The sequence below is a fragment of the Rhynchophorus ferrugineus genome, unplaced genomic scaffold (genome assembly GCF_030347505.1).
Source record: "Rhynchophorus ferrugineus isolate W39M unplaced genomic scaffold, kcgeb_rfMv2 rfM10, whole genome shotgun sequence".
NCBI classification, from domain to species: domain Eukaryota; kingdom Metazoa; phylum Arthropoda; class Insecta; order Coleoptera; family Curculionidae; genus Rhynchophorus; species Rhynchophorus ferrugineus.
The window spans coordinates 16293696-16317168 of record NW_027472589.1 but is presented as its reverse complement, the minus strand read 5'-3'; the positions used below and the strand labels follow the sequence as shown (position 1 = coordinate 16317168).

The 23473-nt window shown below is 31.6% G+C and overlaps 1 protein-coding gene across 1 annotated transcript in view; it reads left to right on the top strand.

The window, feature by feature from the left end:
- Window positions 1-2542: 2542 nt before the first annotated feature.
- Window positions 2543-23473, top strand: part of Atat (alpha-tubulin acetylase) — a 60594-nt gene continuing 39663 nt past the window's right edge. The window contains exon 1 of the mRNA XM_076416675.1: window positions 2543-2941. Within this exon, the coding sequence (XP_076272790.1) occupies window positions 2838-2941 (104 nt within the window). The 5' untranslated portion in view covers window positions 2543-2837. The remainder of the gene's footprint in view (window positions 2942-23473) is intronic.

Here is a 23473-nt window from a genome sequence, read left to right as displayed (position 1 = left end):
AAAGTATGTTTAGACTTATTGGGTGAAAATATGGGAGCTGGTAGCCCAAGGTAAACTAACTACACGATGGCCTCCGAATCAAATGAGTCCAGGAAGTTTTCCAAGGTTTCACGTAAAACATGAAAGAAGGTTACCGAATCACCTGGAAGCAATGCCACCACTGGACTATTACTTGTTTCAATCGTTGCGAAATATCATTCAGAAATGCGCTTTTTAAAGGCCTCAAATTAATTTATCATTAAATAAGATTTTTTTATTATAATCGAATGAATGAATATGGTTAATTAATGATTGGTATATACAACATAGTATAGCTTGCAGAACTAAAGGCTCAAATTACCAATGGTCTGGAAAGGCCAAGATATAGTTAAAAAGACATCTTTGTGCAACCATAAGTTAATTTATAATTACTACAGAAAGAATTATAATTACAAGAACTGTGAATTAGTTTTTTTTAATAAATTCAAGGCAGTATTGTGAACATATATCCACTCAAATTTCTCATTGAACAAAAATAGTTCTTATATATTTGTATTTTTCATTTATTGGAGATTTTTGCTGTATTCGATACCGTAAAACTTTTTAGGAGGCTCTATGACTTCCTAGGTGTTTGAATAATGCCCACATGAAAATTTCTCTGGCACCATGTTTTATTCTGATATATCGATATTTTTTTCAATATGCTGATATAGCTTCAGCCCAGTGATCTTTTCTTCTTCTTTACTATAATATGCCTAAACATATCGATATGTCTTCAGCATATCGATATTTATCCTAGACTAATTACATTTTTGGGTCTTGAGCACTATTAATAATCTTAAATAATATCGATATATTTTTGGATGAATATTTTCTCGATGTATATATATATATATATATACATATATATAATATTTTTTTTTTTTTTCGAAAGACCATTTTTTGGTGCTTCTCTGCTCTTCACTATTACAAAACTAAAAAAACATCGAAAATGATATATCGATTTTTATATATCCATATATCATAGAGAGAAAAATCTAATACCAGCACAGCAGTTTGGGTTTATTAACAAGCATTCAACAATTAACAAGGTCTACAGAATAACAGATGTTATTGAAAAAGCCTATGATGTATCACAAGCCTTCGATAAGGTTTGGAATGAAGGTAATGTTTATAAACTACAAAAAATATTACCAAAATAAAACACCGAACTACTAAAATCGTACATTACAGCGAGAATGTTTAGAGTTAAACAAGTAGAAGCTTACTCTACAATAAACGAAGCTGAAGCAGGTATACCACAAGGAAGTGTACTTGGGCCAATGCTTTATCTACTCTACACTTGTGATATACCACAAATGGAGAATATTACGGTGGCTACATTTGCTGATGATACTGCGATTAGAGCTGTCGGAGACAATAGTGAAGAAGCCACATGAAAATTACAACAGGCAATTGTCAATATAAATAATTGGACACAAGCTTGGAAAATAAAAATTAACGAAAGTAAATCTCTTCATGTGCAGCTCCCCTGCAATCAGACCGTACAAGCACCAATAACATTAAATAATATTATCATTCCACATTAGCAACAACACTAAATATGTCGCTGAAAGGAACAAATGAAGAAGAAAAAAAAAAAGAACTGGAATTGAAATATACGAAAATGTATTGGCTATTTGGAAGAAAATCACCATTATCAGTACATAATAAATTGCTATTACGTAAGCAAATACTGAAACCTATATGGACATAAGGAGTTCAATTATGGGGATGTTCTGCAAAGAGAAACATAAACAAACTACAAATTTTATAGAACAAAGTCCTGAGGAGTATTGTGGGCGCACCCAAATACTACAAGTTTGACAACCTTCATCGAGACTTTCAGATACCGACAGTCAGCAAGTAATGAAGAGAATTGCAGGGGGGCACGAGGAAAAAATTCATTCTCATGAGAATATGTATATGCTTTGTATGTATGTATATGAATATGTATTGCAACTTTTGGATACCACCAGAAGAGGACACAGACTCAAAAGAATCAAACCATCTGATCTTGTATAGTGTTGTGTAGTGAGGTGCATATAATAAAAAATTCAGCAGTGACATGTATAAACATTGTTTTATCAGAGACTGAGAGAGGGCCGATATGTCCTCCTAGTTATATACCTAGATTTAAGTTATCATAAAGACAAACTGTAGGTTAGTCGGTAACGACTAGTAACAATGTAATAGTTAAATAATAAAAAAATATATCCATATATCTTATTTCTAGTTATATCGCATTTTTATCCTATCTCGAAATAATACAACTTGAAAATAAACTGATGGTCCACCCTATATATTGTTCTTTATTGATAAGTATGAAGTAATATTTTCGTTACTTCCAATTCTAAACAAAATAATACACATTAATCAATGTAATTGAAGACAATGACCGATAAATTTCCGATGTTCCCGCGATTTAATATCGACGTATCCTGGCGAGATCGTCCCGGAGGCGCGACATTACGAAGCGAATCGCCCCACGATACGCCCCTGGCGGCCAGTTCCGAAGGCAACCAAGCTAGACCGCGGCTTCCTTTCGTGAAACAAACGTAACTCAACACAGCTACCTTACGCGACAGAACGGTCGCGTTTACTACTACGGTGCGAAGCGCGTGTAAAGTCTGCCTGCCTGCCGGTTTCGCGAGATACCACGCCGCTCATCAGGACCGACGATCAAATAAGGGCGTCTACGGGGTCGAAAAACCTGCACAGCTGGTGGGGCGGCGGTCGACGTGCCTCCCTGGACAAGTCGCGGATCATCTCGGGACGCGTTACGGCTGCTGGAACGGCCCGGATAGAAGGGGGCTAAAATGGAGTTCCGATTCGATCTGAACCAATTCCTACAGGAACCCCTGGTGGAGCTGAACAATACGCTGATTCCTCCCGGTTTTACTGGCGATAAGCGATCTTTGTGGTGAGTTTTATTATCATTGATCTGTTTTTTTTCTTGTCTGGAGAGTCAGGTAATAGTCGAAAGATACATTAAAATTAACGCCTTAGTTTATTTTAACTTGATTTACTCCAACATATGGTAGTTTTCACTGTTTATTCTTTTAGTTCGATTGACATTGTAGTATTTTATTAGAACTATGTGTAGGCGAACAAAGGATGGAATGTATATACAGAGTATTATTGGTAGTTAACTATGTAATATCTGTTTTATTAATATTCATTATTTGGCTTTCTTAAACAGAATTTAATAAAAAATTCTTTAACTTCAGATCTATACTGAATTAGCATTTGATGGATGTACTCTGGAGGTGCATGTCAGATAGTTTTAAAGGGTTTTTGCCTCTTCAGCCTTCAGATAAGTCTACTGTTGTCGAACATTTGTAATAATAAAGTAATAATGTTGTCTAATATACTGTGACAGGGAGTTACCAGTGGGGTTTTAACAATGCTGCAATGATCTTTGTTTTGGTAAGATTAGGTCATGTCAATATTAGATTCATATGTGCCACATCATAAGACAATATTGGCTTCAAGATTTTTTTCTATAATAAGAGTTTGTTGTTAAGTATTAATTCAGATTATTGTCCAAGCAACCACCTTATTTTATGAGCCTCTTTCAAAGTTCTGCTCGTTTATTTTTAATATGCTATTTCTATACATCTCTATAACTTGGCGTCCAGTGTCATGTCCAAGTATTTAATTGTATTCGCATAGGGAATTACTCTAGAACCAATTATCAGTACCAAGTAGTCTATTTTTTGCATATGAATTCCACATGTGTAGACTTCCTAGCATTCAATTTTATTTACAATTTCTTAGCCTCCTCTGCAATGTTATTGACAGCTGTGGGTACTCGTACTCTAATCAGCAAATGTGGTTATTATTACTCCTTCACATTTTGATATGTAACTAGTATAAATGGGTTTCAGATCTGAATATTCGTCACAGTATCTTATTCTGAAATAAAGATTGGAAATATAGGCTATAAGGATCTGGCTCATCTGCCTAGGCAGTTTCCGATACGTTGTTAAAGGTTTGAACCAAATAAGTATATAATAATATTCATAATAAATATTCATATATAAAATATATATAATACAATATAAACATATAATGTTAACTTAATGATTTTCTTTTATTTATAGAAAGTAGGATTGCTTTTTTCATGTAATAAAAAATAATCTGATTGTCTGACAATAATACTCCCAACGTAAAAAATTATTTCTACTAAATTTTGAAACATCTCAATTTTTATACTAATAATTAAGAGGGTATGGATTGTCAGATATCTGCGTTGTTGTTTAGCTTATTTTAATGAAATATAAAGATATTTCAAGGTACTCAAGCTGTTTTTGGTGAAGCTATATTGCCCTTGTTTTCGAGACAATTTACCAACTGTTACCATATTAAGGGTTGTGGTTATAGCCGAAAATACCGAAAAGACCATCTGTTCAATGTCTAGTCTATTTTTTTACACAATATATATGTATATATATATATATATATATATATAATACTTACATTATTTACTTATTTACTTTTAATTATATATATTTATATATTCCAATATACACATGCCCACATAATTTCTGGTTTCGGATCCCAAAAGCAGTTATATTCAATTAATTTAAGCTATAATATTTTGACCTCTTACCCCGTACCCTTTGATATATGTTGTCTACGCTACAATAATTAATATCATGCCGAGTCTGTAGTAAAATGTGTTTATGATTAACTGTAAGTAAACAAATTAATGCTCTTGTAAAAGCTAATATAAATCCAATTTCCAAAATTACTTATTAATTTCAAAGATTCTATAAAAAATCTTATTTACTCAGTTCATAAATATATCGAAGATTTTTCAAATATATATTGAAGAGTTAATTAACCCCTGGGTGGTTGGGTGACATGTTGTTATTGAAATATGGGAAAATGACAAAAATAATATAGTCACTATTTGCTTTTAAAACAGCTGCAATGCTTCATGGGATAAATTTGTAGAGTATTTGAATAGTTTTCAACGGAATATTGTCCATTCCTGTACATTCAAAACATCCGCCAATTGGTTCAATGATGTTGAAGATGGAGATCTACACCTCACCCTCTACTCTAAAACTCCCCATAACGGTTCAGTGAAGTTGAGGTCTGGCGATTTTACTGGTCAGGGAAGATGTTACCAATACTGGACCTTTTTGGTTGCGGGTATGAGTGCATTATCTCCTTGGATTGTAGCAGTGTTGTTTGGCAGCAATATGCCAGTCGTAGTAAGAACTTCGTCATTGAGGACGTCAAGATATTAATTCGCAGTAATCCAACCAGTGATGTGAATGAAAAAGCCTGCTCAATACTACGATATTGCCGCCCAAATCATAAAGAAACCTCAGACAGTCGAGATTGTTGGCTTATTTTGAGGTTCTTTATATATAAACCCAATCGTTTGTAATAAGTAAACGATGATTCATCAGACTATACCACATTCTTCTAATAGTTAAGTGTCCAGTTTTTATGATCGTTGTACCACTTCTTTCGTAGCTTAGTGTTGACTTGCGTTATAAAGGGTTTTATAGTCGAAGCCCTTCCTTGAAAGTTAGTTTTATTTAGCTCCCGTCGTACTGTTTTTGTCGAAACAGTATTATTCAAGTGAGTGTTGAGTTCAGATGCCACTTTTACTACGATAATTGTCTGACCCTATCCTTTTTAATATTTGGCATTCAGTTCTCCGATGATGTTTTACCATATTTTGTGTATGCTATAATTGCCATGGATCGTTTTTGTAAATGTTGCAGAGTAAAGGGTATAAAACGGTAATATATAACCTACAAGACATGAAATAATTAATAATAATAAAACAATACATACGCGTCGCATTATTTACACGGAAGCAATGTTGGCAACATAAAACAAAATGTACTATATTGCATGGTGTTCATATTATTTTGGCCTGTATCTGCCCTATCATATCTAATATGAAATCTATCAATTTGTTATCAATCTGAAGTACCTATGATTTATATCACATTACAAATACAATTATTTTTAATAATATAATTCAAATGTAATTAATGTATTAAAATATGTTTATCAAATTTAATAACATGCAGAGTCTGCAAAACAGTAAAATTGTCGATATTGCCTCAATATATTAAATTATTTGAAAAAATCCTCTTGGGAGCATGGGTATACTAACAAACACAAGGTCCTTACAGTTGTTATTATATTTAATTAGCATATGTTTGTGATAATTTGTGGTTGAAATATTCACTACTTTTGTTATACGGAAACACTCGAACAAGCTTAATTAAAATAATATTTGGTTGTTTATTACATACTTACATATTAAATGTTGATAAATCGTTGTTTATCGAATTCACCCAGATATATAGTTCCCCAGATTCACGTTTGTTTTGATTGACGACGAGGTTAAAAGCCAATTACATCTTATACTAATTTAAATACAAAGAAATATATGCTTATAATTAAAAAATATTATTATGAATATTTAACAAATTAGGCGAAGAACAAGATATAAAGATATAAATGATATCTTACAGTTATATATAATTTTAGTACATATAAAATATCATTCGAAACCTAAATTTTTTAAGATTAATACAGTGTTGTGGATGTTCTTATTTAATATGTATAGTTCATGTGTTACCAATGCTGTTTTTTTCTGTTAAATAACATTCACTGTACTACGAAGACTCTTTTGAGTATATGCTCTGGTCAAATGTTCCAATCCAAGAGTTGCAATACTTTGGTGTTAATATGGGGAGTTTCTCCTTAATTATCTGCCCTTCTCCTTACGATTCTCTTGATGTTCTGAGTGATAATCGGCACCTATATTATCTGGGTGCATTTACTATACTTACATCTCACGATTTTGTTCTGAACATTTTGTATTTTATTTATATTTGGAATATATATTATTATGTATTATTATTATTATTATTATGTGATATTTATATACTCATAATTTTCAAATATTTAGAGTTTACTGATACAACAATTTATTATGTACGGATAATTTAAATTTTATAATATACTAATACATTTTTTATATTTGAATTTTTTTTTCTACTATTTGTAATGTGCTGACTCCCATGGAGATTTGCATTGGGATTCGTCCCAAGATACCTAGTTATTAGTAAATCGGATGACAGTATTATTCATGATTATTTTGTCTTGCTGAGTACCATGATATTGCCGTCCAAATCATAACGATATCTCAGTCAGTCCAGATTGTAGGCTTATTTTGATGTTCTTTATACATAAATCCAATCGTTTGTAAAAAATAATGTAAACGATGATTCATCAAACCATACCACATCTTTCTAATAATTAAGTGTCCATTTCTTATAATCGTTGCACCACTTCTTTCGTAGCTTAATGTTGACTTGCATTATAAAGGGTTTTATAGTCGAAAACCTTCCTTGAATGTTAGTTCTGTGGGGCTCCCTCCGTACTTTTTTGTGGAAACAATATTACTCAAGTGAGTGTTGAGTTCTGCTGTCACTTTTACCACGATAATTTTATATTGTCTGACCAGTATCCTTTTTAATTTTTATACGTACTACAAAAATGGTATTGATACCATTTTTGTAGTACCATTTGTCCTTTGCTTCAAAACAGGCCTCAGTTTTATCGATCACCTCTTCATTCGACGAAAATTTCTTCCCATGGAGCATTCTTTTGAGATCTGAGAACAGGAAATAGTCCATGCACATTATTCCATGTCGATTGGACTTCGTAGTGAAATTATGGAGCCATGTTTCACCCATTGTCACATATCGACGCAAAAACTCGAGTTTATTACGCTTGATCATCTTCAAACACTGCTCCGAATCATCAACTCGTCGTTGTTTTTGGTCAAAAGTGAGCTCGCGCGGCACCCACTTTGCACAGAGCTTTCTCATACCCAAATATTCATGAGTGATATGATGTACACGTTCAGTTGATATCTTTAGAGTGTCTGCTATTTCATTCAATTTCAGTTTAAAGTCATTCAAAATCATTATGTCGATTTTTTAAATGTTTTCGTCGGTAGCAACCTCTTTTGGGCGTCCACTGCGTTCACCGTCTTCGGTGCTCATGTTGTATTTTATTTATATTTGAAATTTATATTTATTTATACATTATATGATAGATGATATTTATATACTGAGAATTTTTAAATATTTAGAACTTATATGTATATATAGGGATAATTATATTATTATAATATGTAGGGATAATTTTAATTTTACTGAAATTAACCAATACATTTTATATATTTGAAAATATTTTTTTTTTCTATTATTTGTATTTCCTGACTCCAATGGAGTTTTGCATCGAGATTGATCCCAAGATGCTTAGTTATAAGGATATCGGATGACAGTAATATTCATGATTATTGTTGTGTGTGTAGTTTGAATATATATATAAACTCAATATGCTCCGGTTTGGTTTTGTTAAAGTTTCAGCTTCTTTTATTGTAAAGTAAGCTTTCTCCTATTTGATTCTAAAAATTGACTGAGATGTAAGGGTTTAAGATTTCAGTGTGTAGCTTTGGAAGTTTTGTTTGTGAATGGGTGCATGCCAAACCTCGAAACTTCGGTTCTGTCTGAGTTTTTTTTAATCTTCATATGCCCCGTCATTCTAGTCAATTGTTGTAGTATTATAGTATTAATTTTTAGTATTAATTAAGTATTATATTTTTACTTTCTATAATAGCTTTTAGTTATTGTCAACATAACTTTTTGAAATATTATTTTCGCTCTTATGGAACAGCACATTATTTTAAAATTCACTTTCGTTTAGTTGCATGCCCAATTTACAAAAATTTAACATATTTTTATTTTCCTGTATTTTATTTTGTTGCCATTTTTTTGTAGTTTTCGTTTTTCAACTGCCACATTCTTGATGTATTCTTAATATCTGGGATATTTTTACAAGCTTTTCAACTAAAATAATGCTTTATATATTTTGACAATAACAATTTAAGAGTATTAAAAAAATTGTATATTTTAGACAGCATATGAATATCTAATATATATCCAATATTTGCAACTGTTATAGTCAGCACAATTTGCAGCTAATGGGCTTGAGCCCCCAACAATGAAATGTAAATTATACAAGCAGACCATTATGCAACAAGTGTGCGTTTTGCAACGTTTGATCACATATTGCAAATCTTGTGACTAACTACTAGGGAATTCTCGAACGAGAGGTCTACTTGGCACTATTTCTTTGAAACATTACTTGTTCATGTCAATAGTGAATACTGAATTAAGCCACAGTACACTTTCATGCCTTTGAAGAATAACTTCAAAATCGAATTTAAATGCCCCTACTTAGCAGTACAATGGTCAAAGGGGTAGAGACGATTCGTACAGATACGATAGTCGTGGGTTCGAGTCGCATTCAAGGTATGGTTGTTTCAAATCTATGTTGGTGATTAACTATAGGCAATGGTGTAAAATCCAACTAGGAACAGGAACCACCATTACAGTCACATACTTGGTAAGATCAAATATTTTCAGGATTGATCATTTGTTAATTTTTAAGGTGAAAAAATGCCTCCAAAAAATTGGAAACAGGCAGTGGCCAGTGATATATACCCTAAATAACAAGCCTATATAAACTATAATTACAAAAAATAATTAATTACACCATGATGTTATATAACTTGATATATAGAATTTGTTACCTAACAGCTAGATCAAATGTAAGCTGATATTCGTTAATTTTGATTAATGGCCATATCGAAAGGTCAATATTTAAAATTCGCATTCGCTTTCAAAACAATGTTTTCGAACGTTCGAATGTTAAATGCCAAAAATTGTTGTTTCGATGAGTGGATGTTTTTTTTGCAAATACCACCAATTATTTGTTGTTGCAATGTTAAAAAATAGGTAAATTTTTTTAGTTTTGGTATTTTTATTTAACTTTGTTGGTTTCTTTGTGTGATATAATGCTTGCATATATTATAATTATTAAAATTCCCTGGTAATGTTTTAATAATAAATACATAAGAAACATTACTTTTATTTTTTGGGAATCAAAGTAACTCTATTTTTTAAATAATAGTACAAAAAAATTGAACTGAGCATTTTTCTATTTTAAAGTCTAATCATGAGACAGATATAAACTATTTTATTAAAAAATCTAGTTAATACATACACATAACTCAAGAAACGTGTAATTGAAAATAGGAAAGGTGACTGAGACATCCGAGAAATATTTGTAGGTAGAGTAATTAGATGATGATGATGATGAATGCTGAATAATAATCCTGAAATAGATTCAGTATGTACAAAACCACGATTCATTATTAACATTACGGTTTAAAGGTGTATATAAATACATGTTATTAACAACAAGACATATTTGAGAAAATCGACGTATTAAATATTGAGTAAAAACCCTGGTGATACAAAAATTAGTTAAAGATTTATTTATTAGGAAAACTAAATAAAATAACGACAAACATCTAGGTGCAATTGAACGATGGTATGCACTGAATAAAATTTTAAAAATAGATCCAGTTTATATTAAATAGTACTTTTATTTATTATTATAATTTATTTACTATACATTTTTTAACACCAAGTCACAATTTAATAATATATAAATACTCAATATTAATAATAAATAATATCTAAGCATTCTATTGCTGGGAAGAAATGTAAATTTATGTATAGATATCACAGATTTTATGAAAAATATATTATTATTGTATATAAATATCATAAAGGAAACTTCTGATTCGATATTTTAAAACAAGTGTAACAGTAAACATACATTTTTCGGCAGATGTTAACATTTTTCGGCAGATGTTAATTATGTACAAACTCAAGTGTTTTTATATCTATTATGCCACTGTTAATCTTTCATTTATCCATATTTTTAATAACATAATTAACCTACTGGACACTGTCAATTTAGGAGCTGCACATATAGTAGAATAAATGGAATCTCAGACCATGATCAGAATTATTAGATTTGCAGTCAAGTTTGACCTCTATTAGTAAGATTTAATACATGGTTTTTCCCTCATCGTAAATATTTTTTTTAATCACCGAATTATTTTCAATGAGCTCTAAATTCATATTTTCATTGCAATTTTGGTACATCCAAAGTATTGTAGTCATTTTATATTATTATAGCTGCAGCAATGAATTCAGTGTTCAATTTAGTCAGTTCGTTCAACTAGTATAAAACTTCAATTATATTTCTAGAACTTTCGAAGAATAGTTTCTCAGAAAATTCAAAATTAAATTTCTTTTTGTTAGTGCAAATTATGTAATACCAAAAATATTTTTTCTTTCAGAAATCGAGCGATATTAGTCACTTTTCAGACTGATTTGCCAAAATATCGATATGTATGTAGGGTATAATTTTGTTTATTATAGACAGTGTGCTGTGATATATGATCCCGTGCTCCTACTAACTAGAAAAAAAAGGGAAATACACAAATAATACAACTTCCAGTATATAGTAATACATATATATATATTATATATATATATATATATATATATATATATATATATATATATTATGAGAAAAATTGCTAGCAGAGTAAATGTTAGAATGTTGGTATGCCATATAAAATAAAATATGATGAATAAAACGATGATGAACATAATGCAAAAAATCTAATTCTAATCATAGATCTAGTGCAAAATATAAATAGATATAAAAGAAACATATTTTTAAATATAATGCTCTAAAATGAAGTAGTATGGGAGTCTGGAAGACTCTGGGAAGCCAGGAATATGCTTTGATTCTGGAGAATCTAAAGGACATTCATATAAAGTTATTAATCATAAGGCATTCAGCTACCATGAGAAGGATTTGACATATACAAACTTGAAAGTTAGAAAATTAAGCCAACAGAACATTTTATTAACGTTTCGTAGATCGTCAGTATATTAAAATTGGAATCCAAGGCAAATACAATGTTATTATAAATGTAAACGTGAAAACGTAAAAGAATAATGCACAGATCATAAATTAAAAGTAAAATATGGCCCGAAACAACCATCCTAGTCAAGCCAAACTCCAGGTTGGATAAGAGTTGATATGTTTTGGGATATTATCACCCCACATGGGGACCCCACACTGAGCAGCTTTTAAACATCTCTAGATAAACTTTAGATATTAAAAAAGTACGTTTTAAAGTACAACATAAAAACGCTCTAGAGCATTTGAAGAATCGTGTGCCACACCGTATCATGGATTGAAATAATGATGATAAATAATAATTAACTCCAAAAACCAGTCGTTAAATGTAATTCAGCTTATAAATATTCACAGTTCGTTATGTTTTGTTTTATTTTAGTTGGTCAAATTCTTCAAATAATAGATTAGGGGAACACGTGTTCTTTGTCTTGCCAAGGGCATTAATTTATATGTGTTTCAAACACTAATTAGTGGGATATGTGCTATTTTGATCGATAATATTTTGACATTTCACTAGTAAAACAATAGCTCTGTCGCTGTAGAACTAAAGCTAAGGTTTCTGAGCGAAAACTGAAATAAACTGTTTTTCCTAAGCCTATTTTGAAGCTAGATTTACACGATTAATATAGTTTTGTAGGGGTATACTGGCTATACGGTTTGGATATCAAAAATTCTCAACTGAAATGTTTCTCCAATTTTTACGGAATCAGTCATACCTTGAAATTATACCTTGATAAATATGTTAGTAACCTAGTGATGTGATGGAAGACAAAACTTGTCCGATTAATAAATTCTGACCGTTCTTTTTAACAACCTTCTTCAGCTTTAGTCAGTTTCAAGCAGAATATGATGAACCATACGTTTCCAATTCCATCAAATACTTACCATCTTCTTCCTTGGCGTCAGTGCGGAATTGTTTGTGAAACACCTTCGGGTTTTGATGACTCTTTCTCGCTTCCTCTTGCTTCCTTAGGTCTTATATAAATAATATGATATGATATAAATCAATATATATATATATATATATATATATATATATATATATATATATATATATATATATATATATATATATAGTCTTATTCTAAAGTGTATATATGTCTAATAATCAGATCGGATGATGTTAGACGTTTTAGTCTACGCACTTCACTGCTACTTCGCATATTTATCTGATTGGGATGCACTGACACTTTTTCGACGCACTTCACACAAGCACATTGAATTATACTCGTTATTAGTTCTAGAGGAATATCGTGTTGTATCACTTGTATCGCGGAATATCAATTGAGACATAGTACAGAGCATTAACAATGGCACGCAACACATTATTTTGGAACCGTTGTATCATGGATATTTTAGACTTGCTAGCCATTCCCCATAGTTGGATTCTATATAACCAAATTGGTTTGATTATAGATTTATACAGTAATATCTGGTTATCTAATGATAACTTAGATTTGCGCCCGATAAGCCAATATATTTGGTATAGTTCCTTTGTATAAATCCAAGTTGTTTCCGTTAGGCTATGTATGTGATTCTTCAAGGTTAAGCGTCGATCTAGGTGCATACCAAGATATTTAGCATCCTCTACTTGCTGGAGTTGACAATTATTGATATAAACTGGTGGACATATTCTTCTAGGGATCATAAAAGTGAAAGATATGAAATAAAATATATACAGTAACATCTGGTTATCTAATGATAACTTAGATTTGCGCCCGATAAGCCAATATATTTGGTATAGTTCCTTTTTATTAATCCAAGTTGTTTCCGTTAGGCTATGTATGTGATTCTTCAAGGTTAAGCGTCGATCTAGGTGCATACCAAGATATTTAGCATCCTCTACTTGCTGGAGTTGACAATTATTGATATAAACTGGTGGACATATTCTTCTAGGGATCATAAAAGTGAAAGATATGAAATAAAATATATACAGTCGATAAGCCAATATATTTGGTATAGTTCCTTTTTATTAATCCAAGTTGTTTCCGTTAGGCTATGTATGTGATTCTTCAAGGTTAAGCGTTGATCTAGGTGCATACCAAGATATTTAGCATCCTCTACTTGCTAGAGTTGACAATTATTGATATAAACTGGTGGACATATTCTTCTAGGGATCATAAAAGTTAAAGATATGAAATAAAATATATCATCGATTATTTTAGCTGTTGCCTGCTCAGTGCAAGGTGCAAAACTGGCATTTACTTCATCACCATGAACACCACACAATTTCCGATGAGCCTGTGTTGCTGTTTTTTCTTTTCGAAAGTAGAAAACCAAAACATAACCAAAATGGTCTTCTGGAAATTCCATTTTTAAAACACAATATCTTTTAACTGAGCAAACGCACATCAAAAATGTCCTATGAACTGTTACCTATTAAACGCGCTATAGTATCACTTTAGTGAACAACTATCACTAGAGACGTGCTCTTTTAATGGCCGTTACTATGAAAAGCTTAATTTATTTTCCTTCAATCTATTATAACAATATGAGTCGCTTATATGTTTTCATCGTACTCATTAACGTTGAATATAGTTAATCATATTAATAGAAAAATAATATAAAGAAAGGTGTAACATTAGGTGTGGTTGTCCATGAAACACTTATCAATTATGAATATGAATAAAGTTAAAGAGAAAATAGTTTTTGGTTTTTCCTAATAGATGGCTTTAAAGTTGCATATCTATATGCATTATTATTGCAATTTGAAAATAGAAATTCCACCAGAAACATTATTATTTTGCTTTCCATTTTTTCCATTTCGTAGCCTCATAGAATATTGTGCAGTGTTTATAGCCACGATTGTCTAAGTAAATGTCGGAGTTGGTTTGTTGACTGTCTAGTCAATTGTTGAAAAAGTAGTGAAATGAAAATGAAAAAAAGTACTTTAAAATATCTTATAATAATAATTCCATGGCAGTAAATATTTCCATAAAGTATTTTCGAACTACTAACACTAGCTTTTTCAGGATCGATGAACAGATGATGATACTCATTGCTGAATTATACGTCTTGCACCAGGCCCTAATTACTACCCAAAACGAACAGAAAATGGCTCATTCTCTCTGTCTCCTTCAACTCGCTGCATTGCTTCTATGACCGCAAATACAGTCATCGCTCTTGCTGGATAATTATCTGCATTGACCCCTATATCAATATCAAGCTCCCTATCGAGAATAAATGTATCCACACTGACTCTACCGTATGATCAAAACCGTTTTCAGAGAGACAGTGCAAAACATTGGATTTTAAAAGATGGATCAAATAAACGGCTCGGCTGAGACTTGAATACTGTTACTTCTTCCATATCCACGAAGAGTCCAGCGAGCTCCGAATTTTGTAACCATTCCTCTGCCTCTGTCACCTCTTGAGAGACTGTCCTCATTTTTCCTGCACTAGAATAAGATCCGGACTGAATAACTACACGAGTATCTTGGTTAGGAACAATAGTGATAGGTTGATGAGATTTATGATTCTCTTGACACCTATTATAATTCTTTGCCTTTGTATTATTTTACTGTTTTACCACTTCCTATCGTTCTGTTATCACTTAATTACCAATCTTATTTATACAATATTCTTTTTTATATATTTTTTTGTTTTATAATTTTAACGACAAGAATTGATCAATAGAAAAAGGCTTTGTCTCCCATCCATAACTATAGGTAAGGCGTATTTTAATTGAGCATAATTAGCTTCGAAAGAATCTTGCGAAAATCACGTCGCAAATTCTACAATAACGGAATTATGATTCGCTAAAATGTTGCGAGAGATAATGGACCAAAACAACATATATATTGTCGATTAATGTTAGCTATAATAAAAATGAGCTTTTTTGAATATAATTAAATAAATCGAAATTATTTCATCCCCAATCTTTTGTATTAAACCTCTTTTCACAATATTTCTTACACATATTTTTTTTCTGAGAATGAATTTAAAAATTTTCGCCACACCTAATATTGTGTAACATGTAACGTGTAACTAAAATATCTACGAAATATCTAAGTGTAACTGGAGATTCATGGGCAGGTTATAATTTTCTCGAAATAGATCCAATATACACAGAATCACTTTACAATATTAAATAGCGAACCTGCGGTTTAATAATATCTATAAATACTTCATCATTAACCATTACAGTCGTTCAACAAAAAACGAACCACTACATCTCACAATACAAATCAAAGCGTTTCGAACTTTATTTTTATCTAAGAAATTAATTTTTGTAATAGATTATGACATGTCGATCATTATGATCGTTCTACTCCACTCACGAATCCGAAAATAGCACGCGTCATCGCCTATTTTAAGATAAAATAATACTTGATAATTGTTGTAGTATTACGAATAAATATTTTTTTGTTTCGCTGGGTTCGGTTTATCGTAGACGCTCCTATAATCGGGTAAAGGTCAACGTGGACGAAATATTTTGCCTTAAAAATGTGTTGCTTTTGAGAACGTGGAGCGTCACCAGAAGGTGAACTGGTACGGATCCTAGGTCGTTTGCCGTACGGTTTCGGTGATGGTTTGTTCTTGCGACTGTTAAAAATTGTTATGAACAGGTGGTACTTTGTCAAGCAACTGTACGGTATATTAAAAAAAAACGAAGAAAGCGCAATTTAAAAAATGGTTACGACGACAGGTGCATGTTCTATTTCATCCTATTAATATTCATCGGTAACAATCTGGATTAGAACGATTTCAGTTCAAGAACGTGCATTGCATACAATAGAAAATGTTGCACCTTACCGCCTCGCACGCAAAATTGTGTGCGTTTTAAATGGAATGGTATCGATCTTTGTAAAAAACGAACTATATGCTTTCTAAGTAATTGATTATCGAAATATAATAAGCAATCTAGAATACAACTGAAGTATTTTCCGGAGGATTGTAACATATTCCTGTTAAAACCATCCTATGAGAACATTTAGCTATACTTTTTTGTTGTCTGATAAGTTTAAACATATTTTTTAATGCTAATGCATTTTAAAATTATCTCTAAATAATTACACATGGGTCCAACACAACGATGAAAATGCTGAATTGTTCGTACAATACTTAGCTAACATATTTCAACCTAATGATAAGTATCTACCACGGATACATCTCCTGTTTATCAACCCGATGTAGATCTAAATCTAATTTCTCCACTGGAAGTTGCCACTGAAATTGATAACTTCAATCCTAAAAAGGCACCTGGTATAGATGACATTTCACCTGGATTATTGAAAGAACTGCCACGAAAAGTAATCATCATGTTGACATATATATTTAATGCCTGTTTAAGGCTGAAGCATGTTCCGGAATGCTTTAAAGTGGCACAAACAATTATGCTCAAAAAATCTGACAAACCTGCAAAACAAGTCGAATCTTACAGGCCTATTTCGCTACTACCTGCAATATTAAAACTATTTGAGAAACTAATATTTAAACGAGTTAAATTGTTTTTTAATAATACCAGATTTCCAGTTTGGTTTTCGAAATCACCATTCAACAATCGATCAATTGCACAGAGTAACTGCGGCTATTGAAAAAGCGTTTGAGAAAAAGAAATACTGCTCTGCAATATTCCTGGATGTCTCATAAGCTTTTGATCGGGTTTGGAATTTGGGAGTAATCTGTACGATGAGCAAATTGTTACCGCGTAACTATTGTCAATTGCTGGAGTCATATCTTTTCGGAAGAAAATTTAGAGTATCACACGAAATGGCGTTCTCGACATTTAAAACTATTTCGGCTGGAGTTCCACAAGGTAGCGTCTTAGGAGCTCTCATCTATCTGCTCTACACTGCTGACATTCCAACAACAAAAGATACACTGCTTGGAACCTTTGCTGACGACACAAATTCATAAAATGTACAAGGATTATTTACCTATAACGATTAAGATATCGGCACTTATTTTATATATTTACTTGTTTTTAATAAATTTTTGGCAGACAGTAAGCGAATTCAGAGTAAACTAAACGCTAAGAACATCACAGAGAATAATATTTCTTATTCATTTATAAGGCATGTAAAATATGTATATTGTAATAATACATCTACCATATCCACAAGATGTTGAATCTAGTGATTATTATCAAAAAATTGACTTACAATGATAACATTGCTAAAACGAAAATTTGTAATAAAACTTTATTTAAATTATTAAAATGTTTCAAATATTTAATCAATATTAGAATGTTTGTGACCACTGTTGTTTGTGATTAAATTTTCATCGCCGATTCATTTATGACCTCGGAAACTAAAACATTTACACAAAATACTAACATTACTTAGCAATTAGTTTAAAAAGTATTTAAAATATGTCTTAACCAAAAATATATACGAAACCTGATTTTGTATTGATGTGTTTCAATCACATTTAAATTAATTTAACATTTCTTCTACTCAAATACATTTATGCTTTATAACATATGACTATAAGGATAATATAATGGATAGCATAATGAAGAAAAATATGTTGATACTATTATGGATTTCCTTTTGCGTTTAAATACTTTTTGTCCTGTTGTATTATCAATATTCAAGCAAAACGAGTACGGAATAAATGTATCAGTATGTATTCCACACACCAAAATTAAATTAGACTATTTAGTCTAGAGTTTGTACAAAAAGAATAACGTTTGTACATTAAAAAGGTTTGCATGGTTTGGTTCGCTTCAATCTTCTGATTTCCTACTTGTTGTCCATTAGCTGCATTGCTTCCACGTTGCTGTGATTTAGTAACCTTACTGTATGTTGTAAGGCTAATAGTTGGATTATTTCGTAAATATATTTAATTTTAAATCCAAATGTCTATGATTTTAGTTATGAATATCTTCCGCCCAGAACTAGTTCAAAGAACTGTACTTCTTTGATTATGATGTATGTGATGTGCTGGATATAACTAGGTTCTAATATGTTATTGTGTTCGATTTTCTCATTCCCAATGAACTAATACTTCCCCGTAACATAATGAGTCCTTCGCAACCTTTCTAGCTAGATTATACGCAACATATCTTTATTTTCTTTCCTATAAATTCTCATTAAATATCTTTTTAGGGAAACATTCATTACAAAAACACTTAGCCCGACGGCGCAGTAACTGTATTAATAAAAAACCGGAGTAATTACTGACACGCCTGGTATAAATCCTGTATTATGTGCATACGATGCTTATAGTTCAGGTATTACGTCAGTATTAATATAAAAACAAAAATATTATACGATATTTTAGCCCAGCAATTTAGTAAAATGAATATACACTTAACACGTAAAGAATAAGGTCTACTTTTTGAAAATAAGAATTATAGAAGGTTGGTAATAGAATGATTTAAAAACTTTAATAATAAATGATGTCTCGTATTTTTGCTTTAATTAGTCAGTATTTTTACCCTTAATTACTAGTAATGAATACAGAATATGTTTTTTTACAATTATTTATTCAACATTCTCATCTTTCATGTCAAAATGTCCACCTTTTAACCATTGAAATAATGCTCTATATGTTGTTGATATAGAGCATGTTCGCCTTAAACTCCTACAAAAATTGTATGGCGTTTTAGGGCAGTTATCTTTGTAAAATAATAATGAAATAACATTCTTCACGAATACATTTTTATTAGGAATAACGTTTATTACACAATAAAAATGTTATGAAGGAATGAAAATCACTTTAACTTTAACTTATATAATTGTAAAGAATGAGTAATATCTTCAAATGAATCAGCTAAATACTTCGGCATCCATCTCGACAGTAGGTTAAATCGGATTATCTCGATTCTCGTTAGCCAAAAAGCAGATCATATTGGACTCAAAGTCATAGAACTGTAGTGGTTAGTCGACAGATACTTCCATGTTGATCTAAAATCAAAGTGGTTGATTCATCAATCTATTATAAAGCCTATTTGAACTTGTAACTACTACTCCAACGCTACCAAAACAAAGTTCTACGATTAAATACCAACGTTTCTCGCAACGTAATCAACGAAGAGTTACGTGATGGCCTTGAAATCAAATATTTACGAAATTATCCGAGATTTGGCCTTAAAAATGAACTAATGTTACTGAATCACAGCAATGTAGAAGTAACAAAGCCATTGCTCAACAGACAGGAAAAAAGCAAGATTGTGGGAAATACTTGGGCTAAAATGTCCCGGGCATAACAAAGAAGCGTTTGTCTTTATTCAAAAATGACTCACAATCATTCCAGCGCCGCTCTAACATTACAATACCACGATTTATCTTTTGCCTCAAAATAGGCCTCAGTTTCAAGGACAACCTCTTCATTCTTGCAAAACTTCTTACCGATGAACATTTTTTTGAGGTTTACGAACAGCCGGTGGGAGCCAACTCTGGCGAATACGGCGAAAGTAATTCAAACTCCAATTCATGTAGTTTTGCCTTTGTTTTGATTGACTTGTGACACGGTGCGTTGTTTTGATGAAACAAAATGTTTTTTCTTTGCCATATGCGGTCATTTCTTTGCAATTTCGAGCTTAAAACGCCCCAATGACGCTGTATAATATTAACTGTTGATGGTGTTTCCCTTGTCAAGACAGTCGATGAATATTACGTTACGCACATCCCAAAATACCAAGACCCAAAATACCTTTCCAGCTGGTTGTTGTGATTTAGGGCGCTTTGGACAAGGTTCACCAGTTGCTGTCCACTCAGATGATGATCCTTTTGATTCCGGAGTGAAGTGATGACTATCCACGCAAATTCCGGTTTATTACGTTTAAACATAGCCAAACACTGCTTAGAATCATCAACACGTTCTTTTTTTCGTCAACAGTGAGCTAAGGCTGCATAACTTTCAACGGAGCTTTCTCAAAATCAAATACAATATAAAACCAACACGTTCTTTTGATGTATTTACGATGTTAGCTAACTTATGCAACCTCACTTTTCTATCAATCAAAACAATTTTGTGTGGATTTTTTTATGTTTTCTGATGTTACCACCTCATTAGGTCCACTGCGTTCTGCATAATCGGTGTCTCTACGACCACTTTTGAAGTCATCAAACCAACATTTTACTCTTGTTTCTGATGGGCGAAATTGTTTTTGATCCATTGTTTTGAAAATAACAAAAGTAGTGTTACTCTTAGCACAATAACAAACAAACTTATGAATAGAATATCATAAAATTTTAACAGCTTTTTTGTTGCTTAGTACTAACTGAAAAAGCGGTGAATGCAACAAAACTAGTGCCATCTATCTATTAAGTCCGGGACTTTTCAGTCCATGTATTACAAGTGTTTAATCTTAACCTAGTTTTAAAAATAGTTGTCAAAAATAAAGAATATTGTAAGTTAATTTCAAAAACTAACTAAGTTTCAAAAAATATAATAATATTTCATCAAAACCAAAGTATTTGTGAGCAGCCAAATGCAAATATTTTCACCCATTGACCGAATTAACTCGACAGGAAACGAACATTACTCAGGACCGTTTATTGGCCAATGAAACGGAAAATATATACACAAAAAAAAACTAAACGCGCAATCGATTATTTCATCAAGAACGGACGAAACCGGATTACACGTCTTGGCTTCGGTATTTCATAACTGAAAGTTGAACGGGCATAAATAAATTCGCAGTTTCTTCTATTTGTATTCGTTTGTGTCGGTTGATTTATAGGAACGAGAAGTACTGATAAATTTTTGGAATAGTAATTTGAAACATTCGGGGAAAATTATTTTTATAAATGTTTTTAGAGATAACTGATATTACATTTTATAAACTTGAACTACAGGACATAATTTTAAAAAGTATTATTAGGCATGTAAATTAATTTTTAATGATTGGTGATTTCGTCGAAGTGAGCTTCAAATTCTTCAATTCAATTTGAAGAAAAAAGCAGCTGAAGGTCATCGAAAGCTTTATGAAGCTTATAGTAACCATGTTCCATTGATTTCAACATATGAATGTGGGTTTCGACGTTTTAAAAGAAAAATAGCGTTCTGAAAAGCCAAAAAAATTGAAGACGATGATTTGAAGATACTACTCGATAATGATCCGTGTAAAGGGCTAGAAGAACATGAAGATTTGTTGGAAGTAAGGAAGTTTGAATATGAATTGAAATCAAGAGACATTGAAAGGTGTTTGGTCATGTGTGATATGCTATTTTAACAGTAAAAACGGAAAGGTTTCTTGCATCATATTATTACTGCTGATGGAACCATTAATGGTCATGCATCAACACCTATGGCAAAGCCGAATATTCATGACTCCAAGCTACTGCTTTGTATTTGATGTGATCACAGAGCACTGCGCAAAAAAACGGCCGGAATACGAGCAAATACACAGCATTGTTGTTCTTCAGCATGGCAACACTAGACCACATATTACAAATTTGGTGAAAAGATACGTGGAATCATTCAAATGAAAGTGTTAACACACCCGCTGTATTCTCCAGACCTCCTTCTGATTATCACTTTTTCCGATATATGAGTCGTGACCTCTCTGAGTATTGTTTCAGTTTTTATGAAGATTGATAAAGAAGAAAAAAATGACCAACTCTAGGGTAGTTTCAAAAGATACATCGTCCTTTCGAAATAGAATCCGTAAATTGCCTTAATCTGGGTGAAAAAGTACGAGCTACCAATGGACAATATTTTGAACAAAACACATTTTTCAGAATATAACTTTAAAACATCTTAATAAAAAAAATAAATATATAAGAAAATGTATAAGAAATCAGCTGAGTGTTTAGCATTAAAAATGGAGAGAACCAATTTCCTTTGTCGAATAATATTTTGAAAATAATAAAAGGTTGGTGCTTAGTTATTAAATTTCGTACAAAATACGACATTTTAAGAAGATCGGGACTAGACCAATTTGAGACGATTTTACACTGATCATCCAATAACCAGTTAGTCAAATGATAATATTGACGCAATGATATACCATATACTCAACACAGTTCTGTCTCTATTATTTATATTGATTAAAGAACTAAAACCTACACGCATAGTAAGTAAAAAGTGAATTAACTTGATCATTAAACATCAACATTAATCGTCGAAATTGCTGCTCTTGGGATTCAGAGCACCCATATGTGATTGTCGAAAACTAAATCTTATCATCTTCAAAGTATCACTTTTGGTGCAGATTTTGTATACTTTGTGATTGTACATAATAATTCAATAAAAAATATTACAATTTAAGAAAATGCTAATATTTTATTTTCTTTCTGGGAACATATCCTTCCTTTCTATTTTTCCTTTTATGGTGATTCAACATGTGGTATAGTTTGTTACTGTTATAAGATGACTCATGTTGATGTTCATATCAGCGTTTGTAAGTACAATTTTTCTTTTCGCGTACATAAGACACTTGAAAACTCTTTCACACTTAAACCTTAATATTTGTTATATATCTTTGAGAAATACTTTTGGCATCAGCATAATCCGTCTATAATCTTCGAACCGTTGGCTGATTGATTTTTTTTATAGGGCCACAAATATTGCTGTAAAACAGTCAAATGCAATTTAGTATCGTAAATTTGATTGAACCAGTTTGTTATTTTACGGATTTAGATTCCATAGCTCT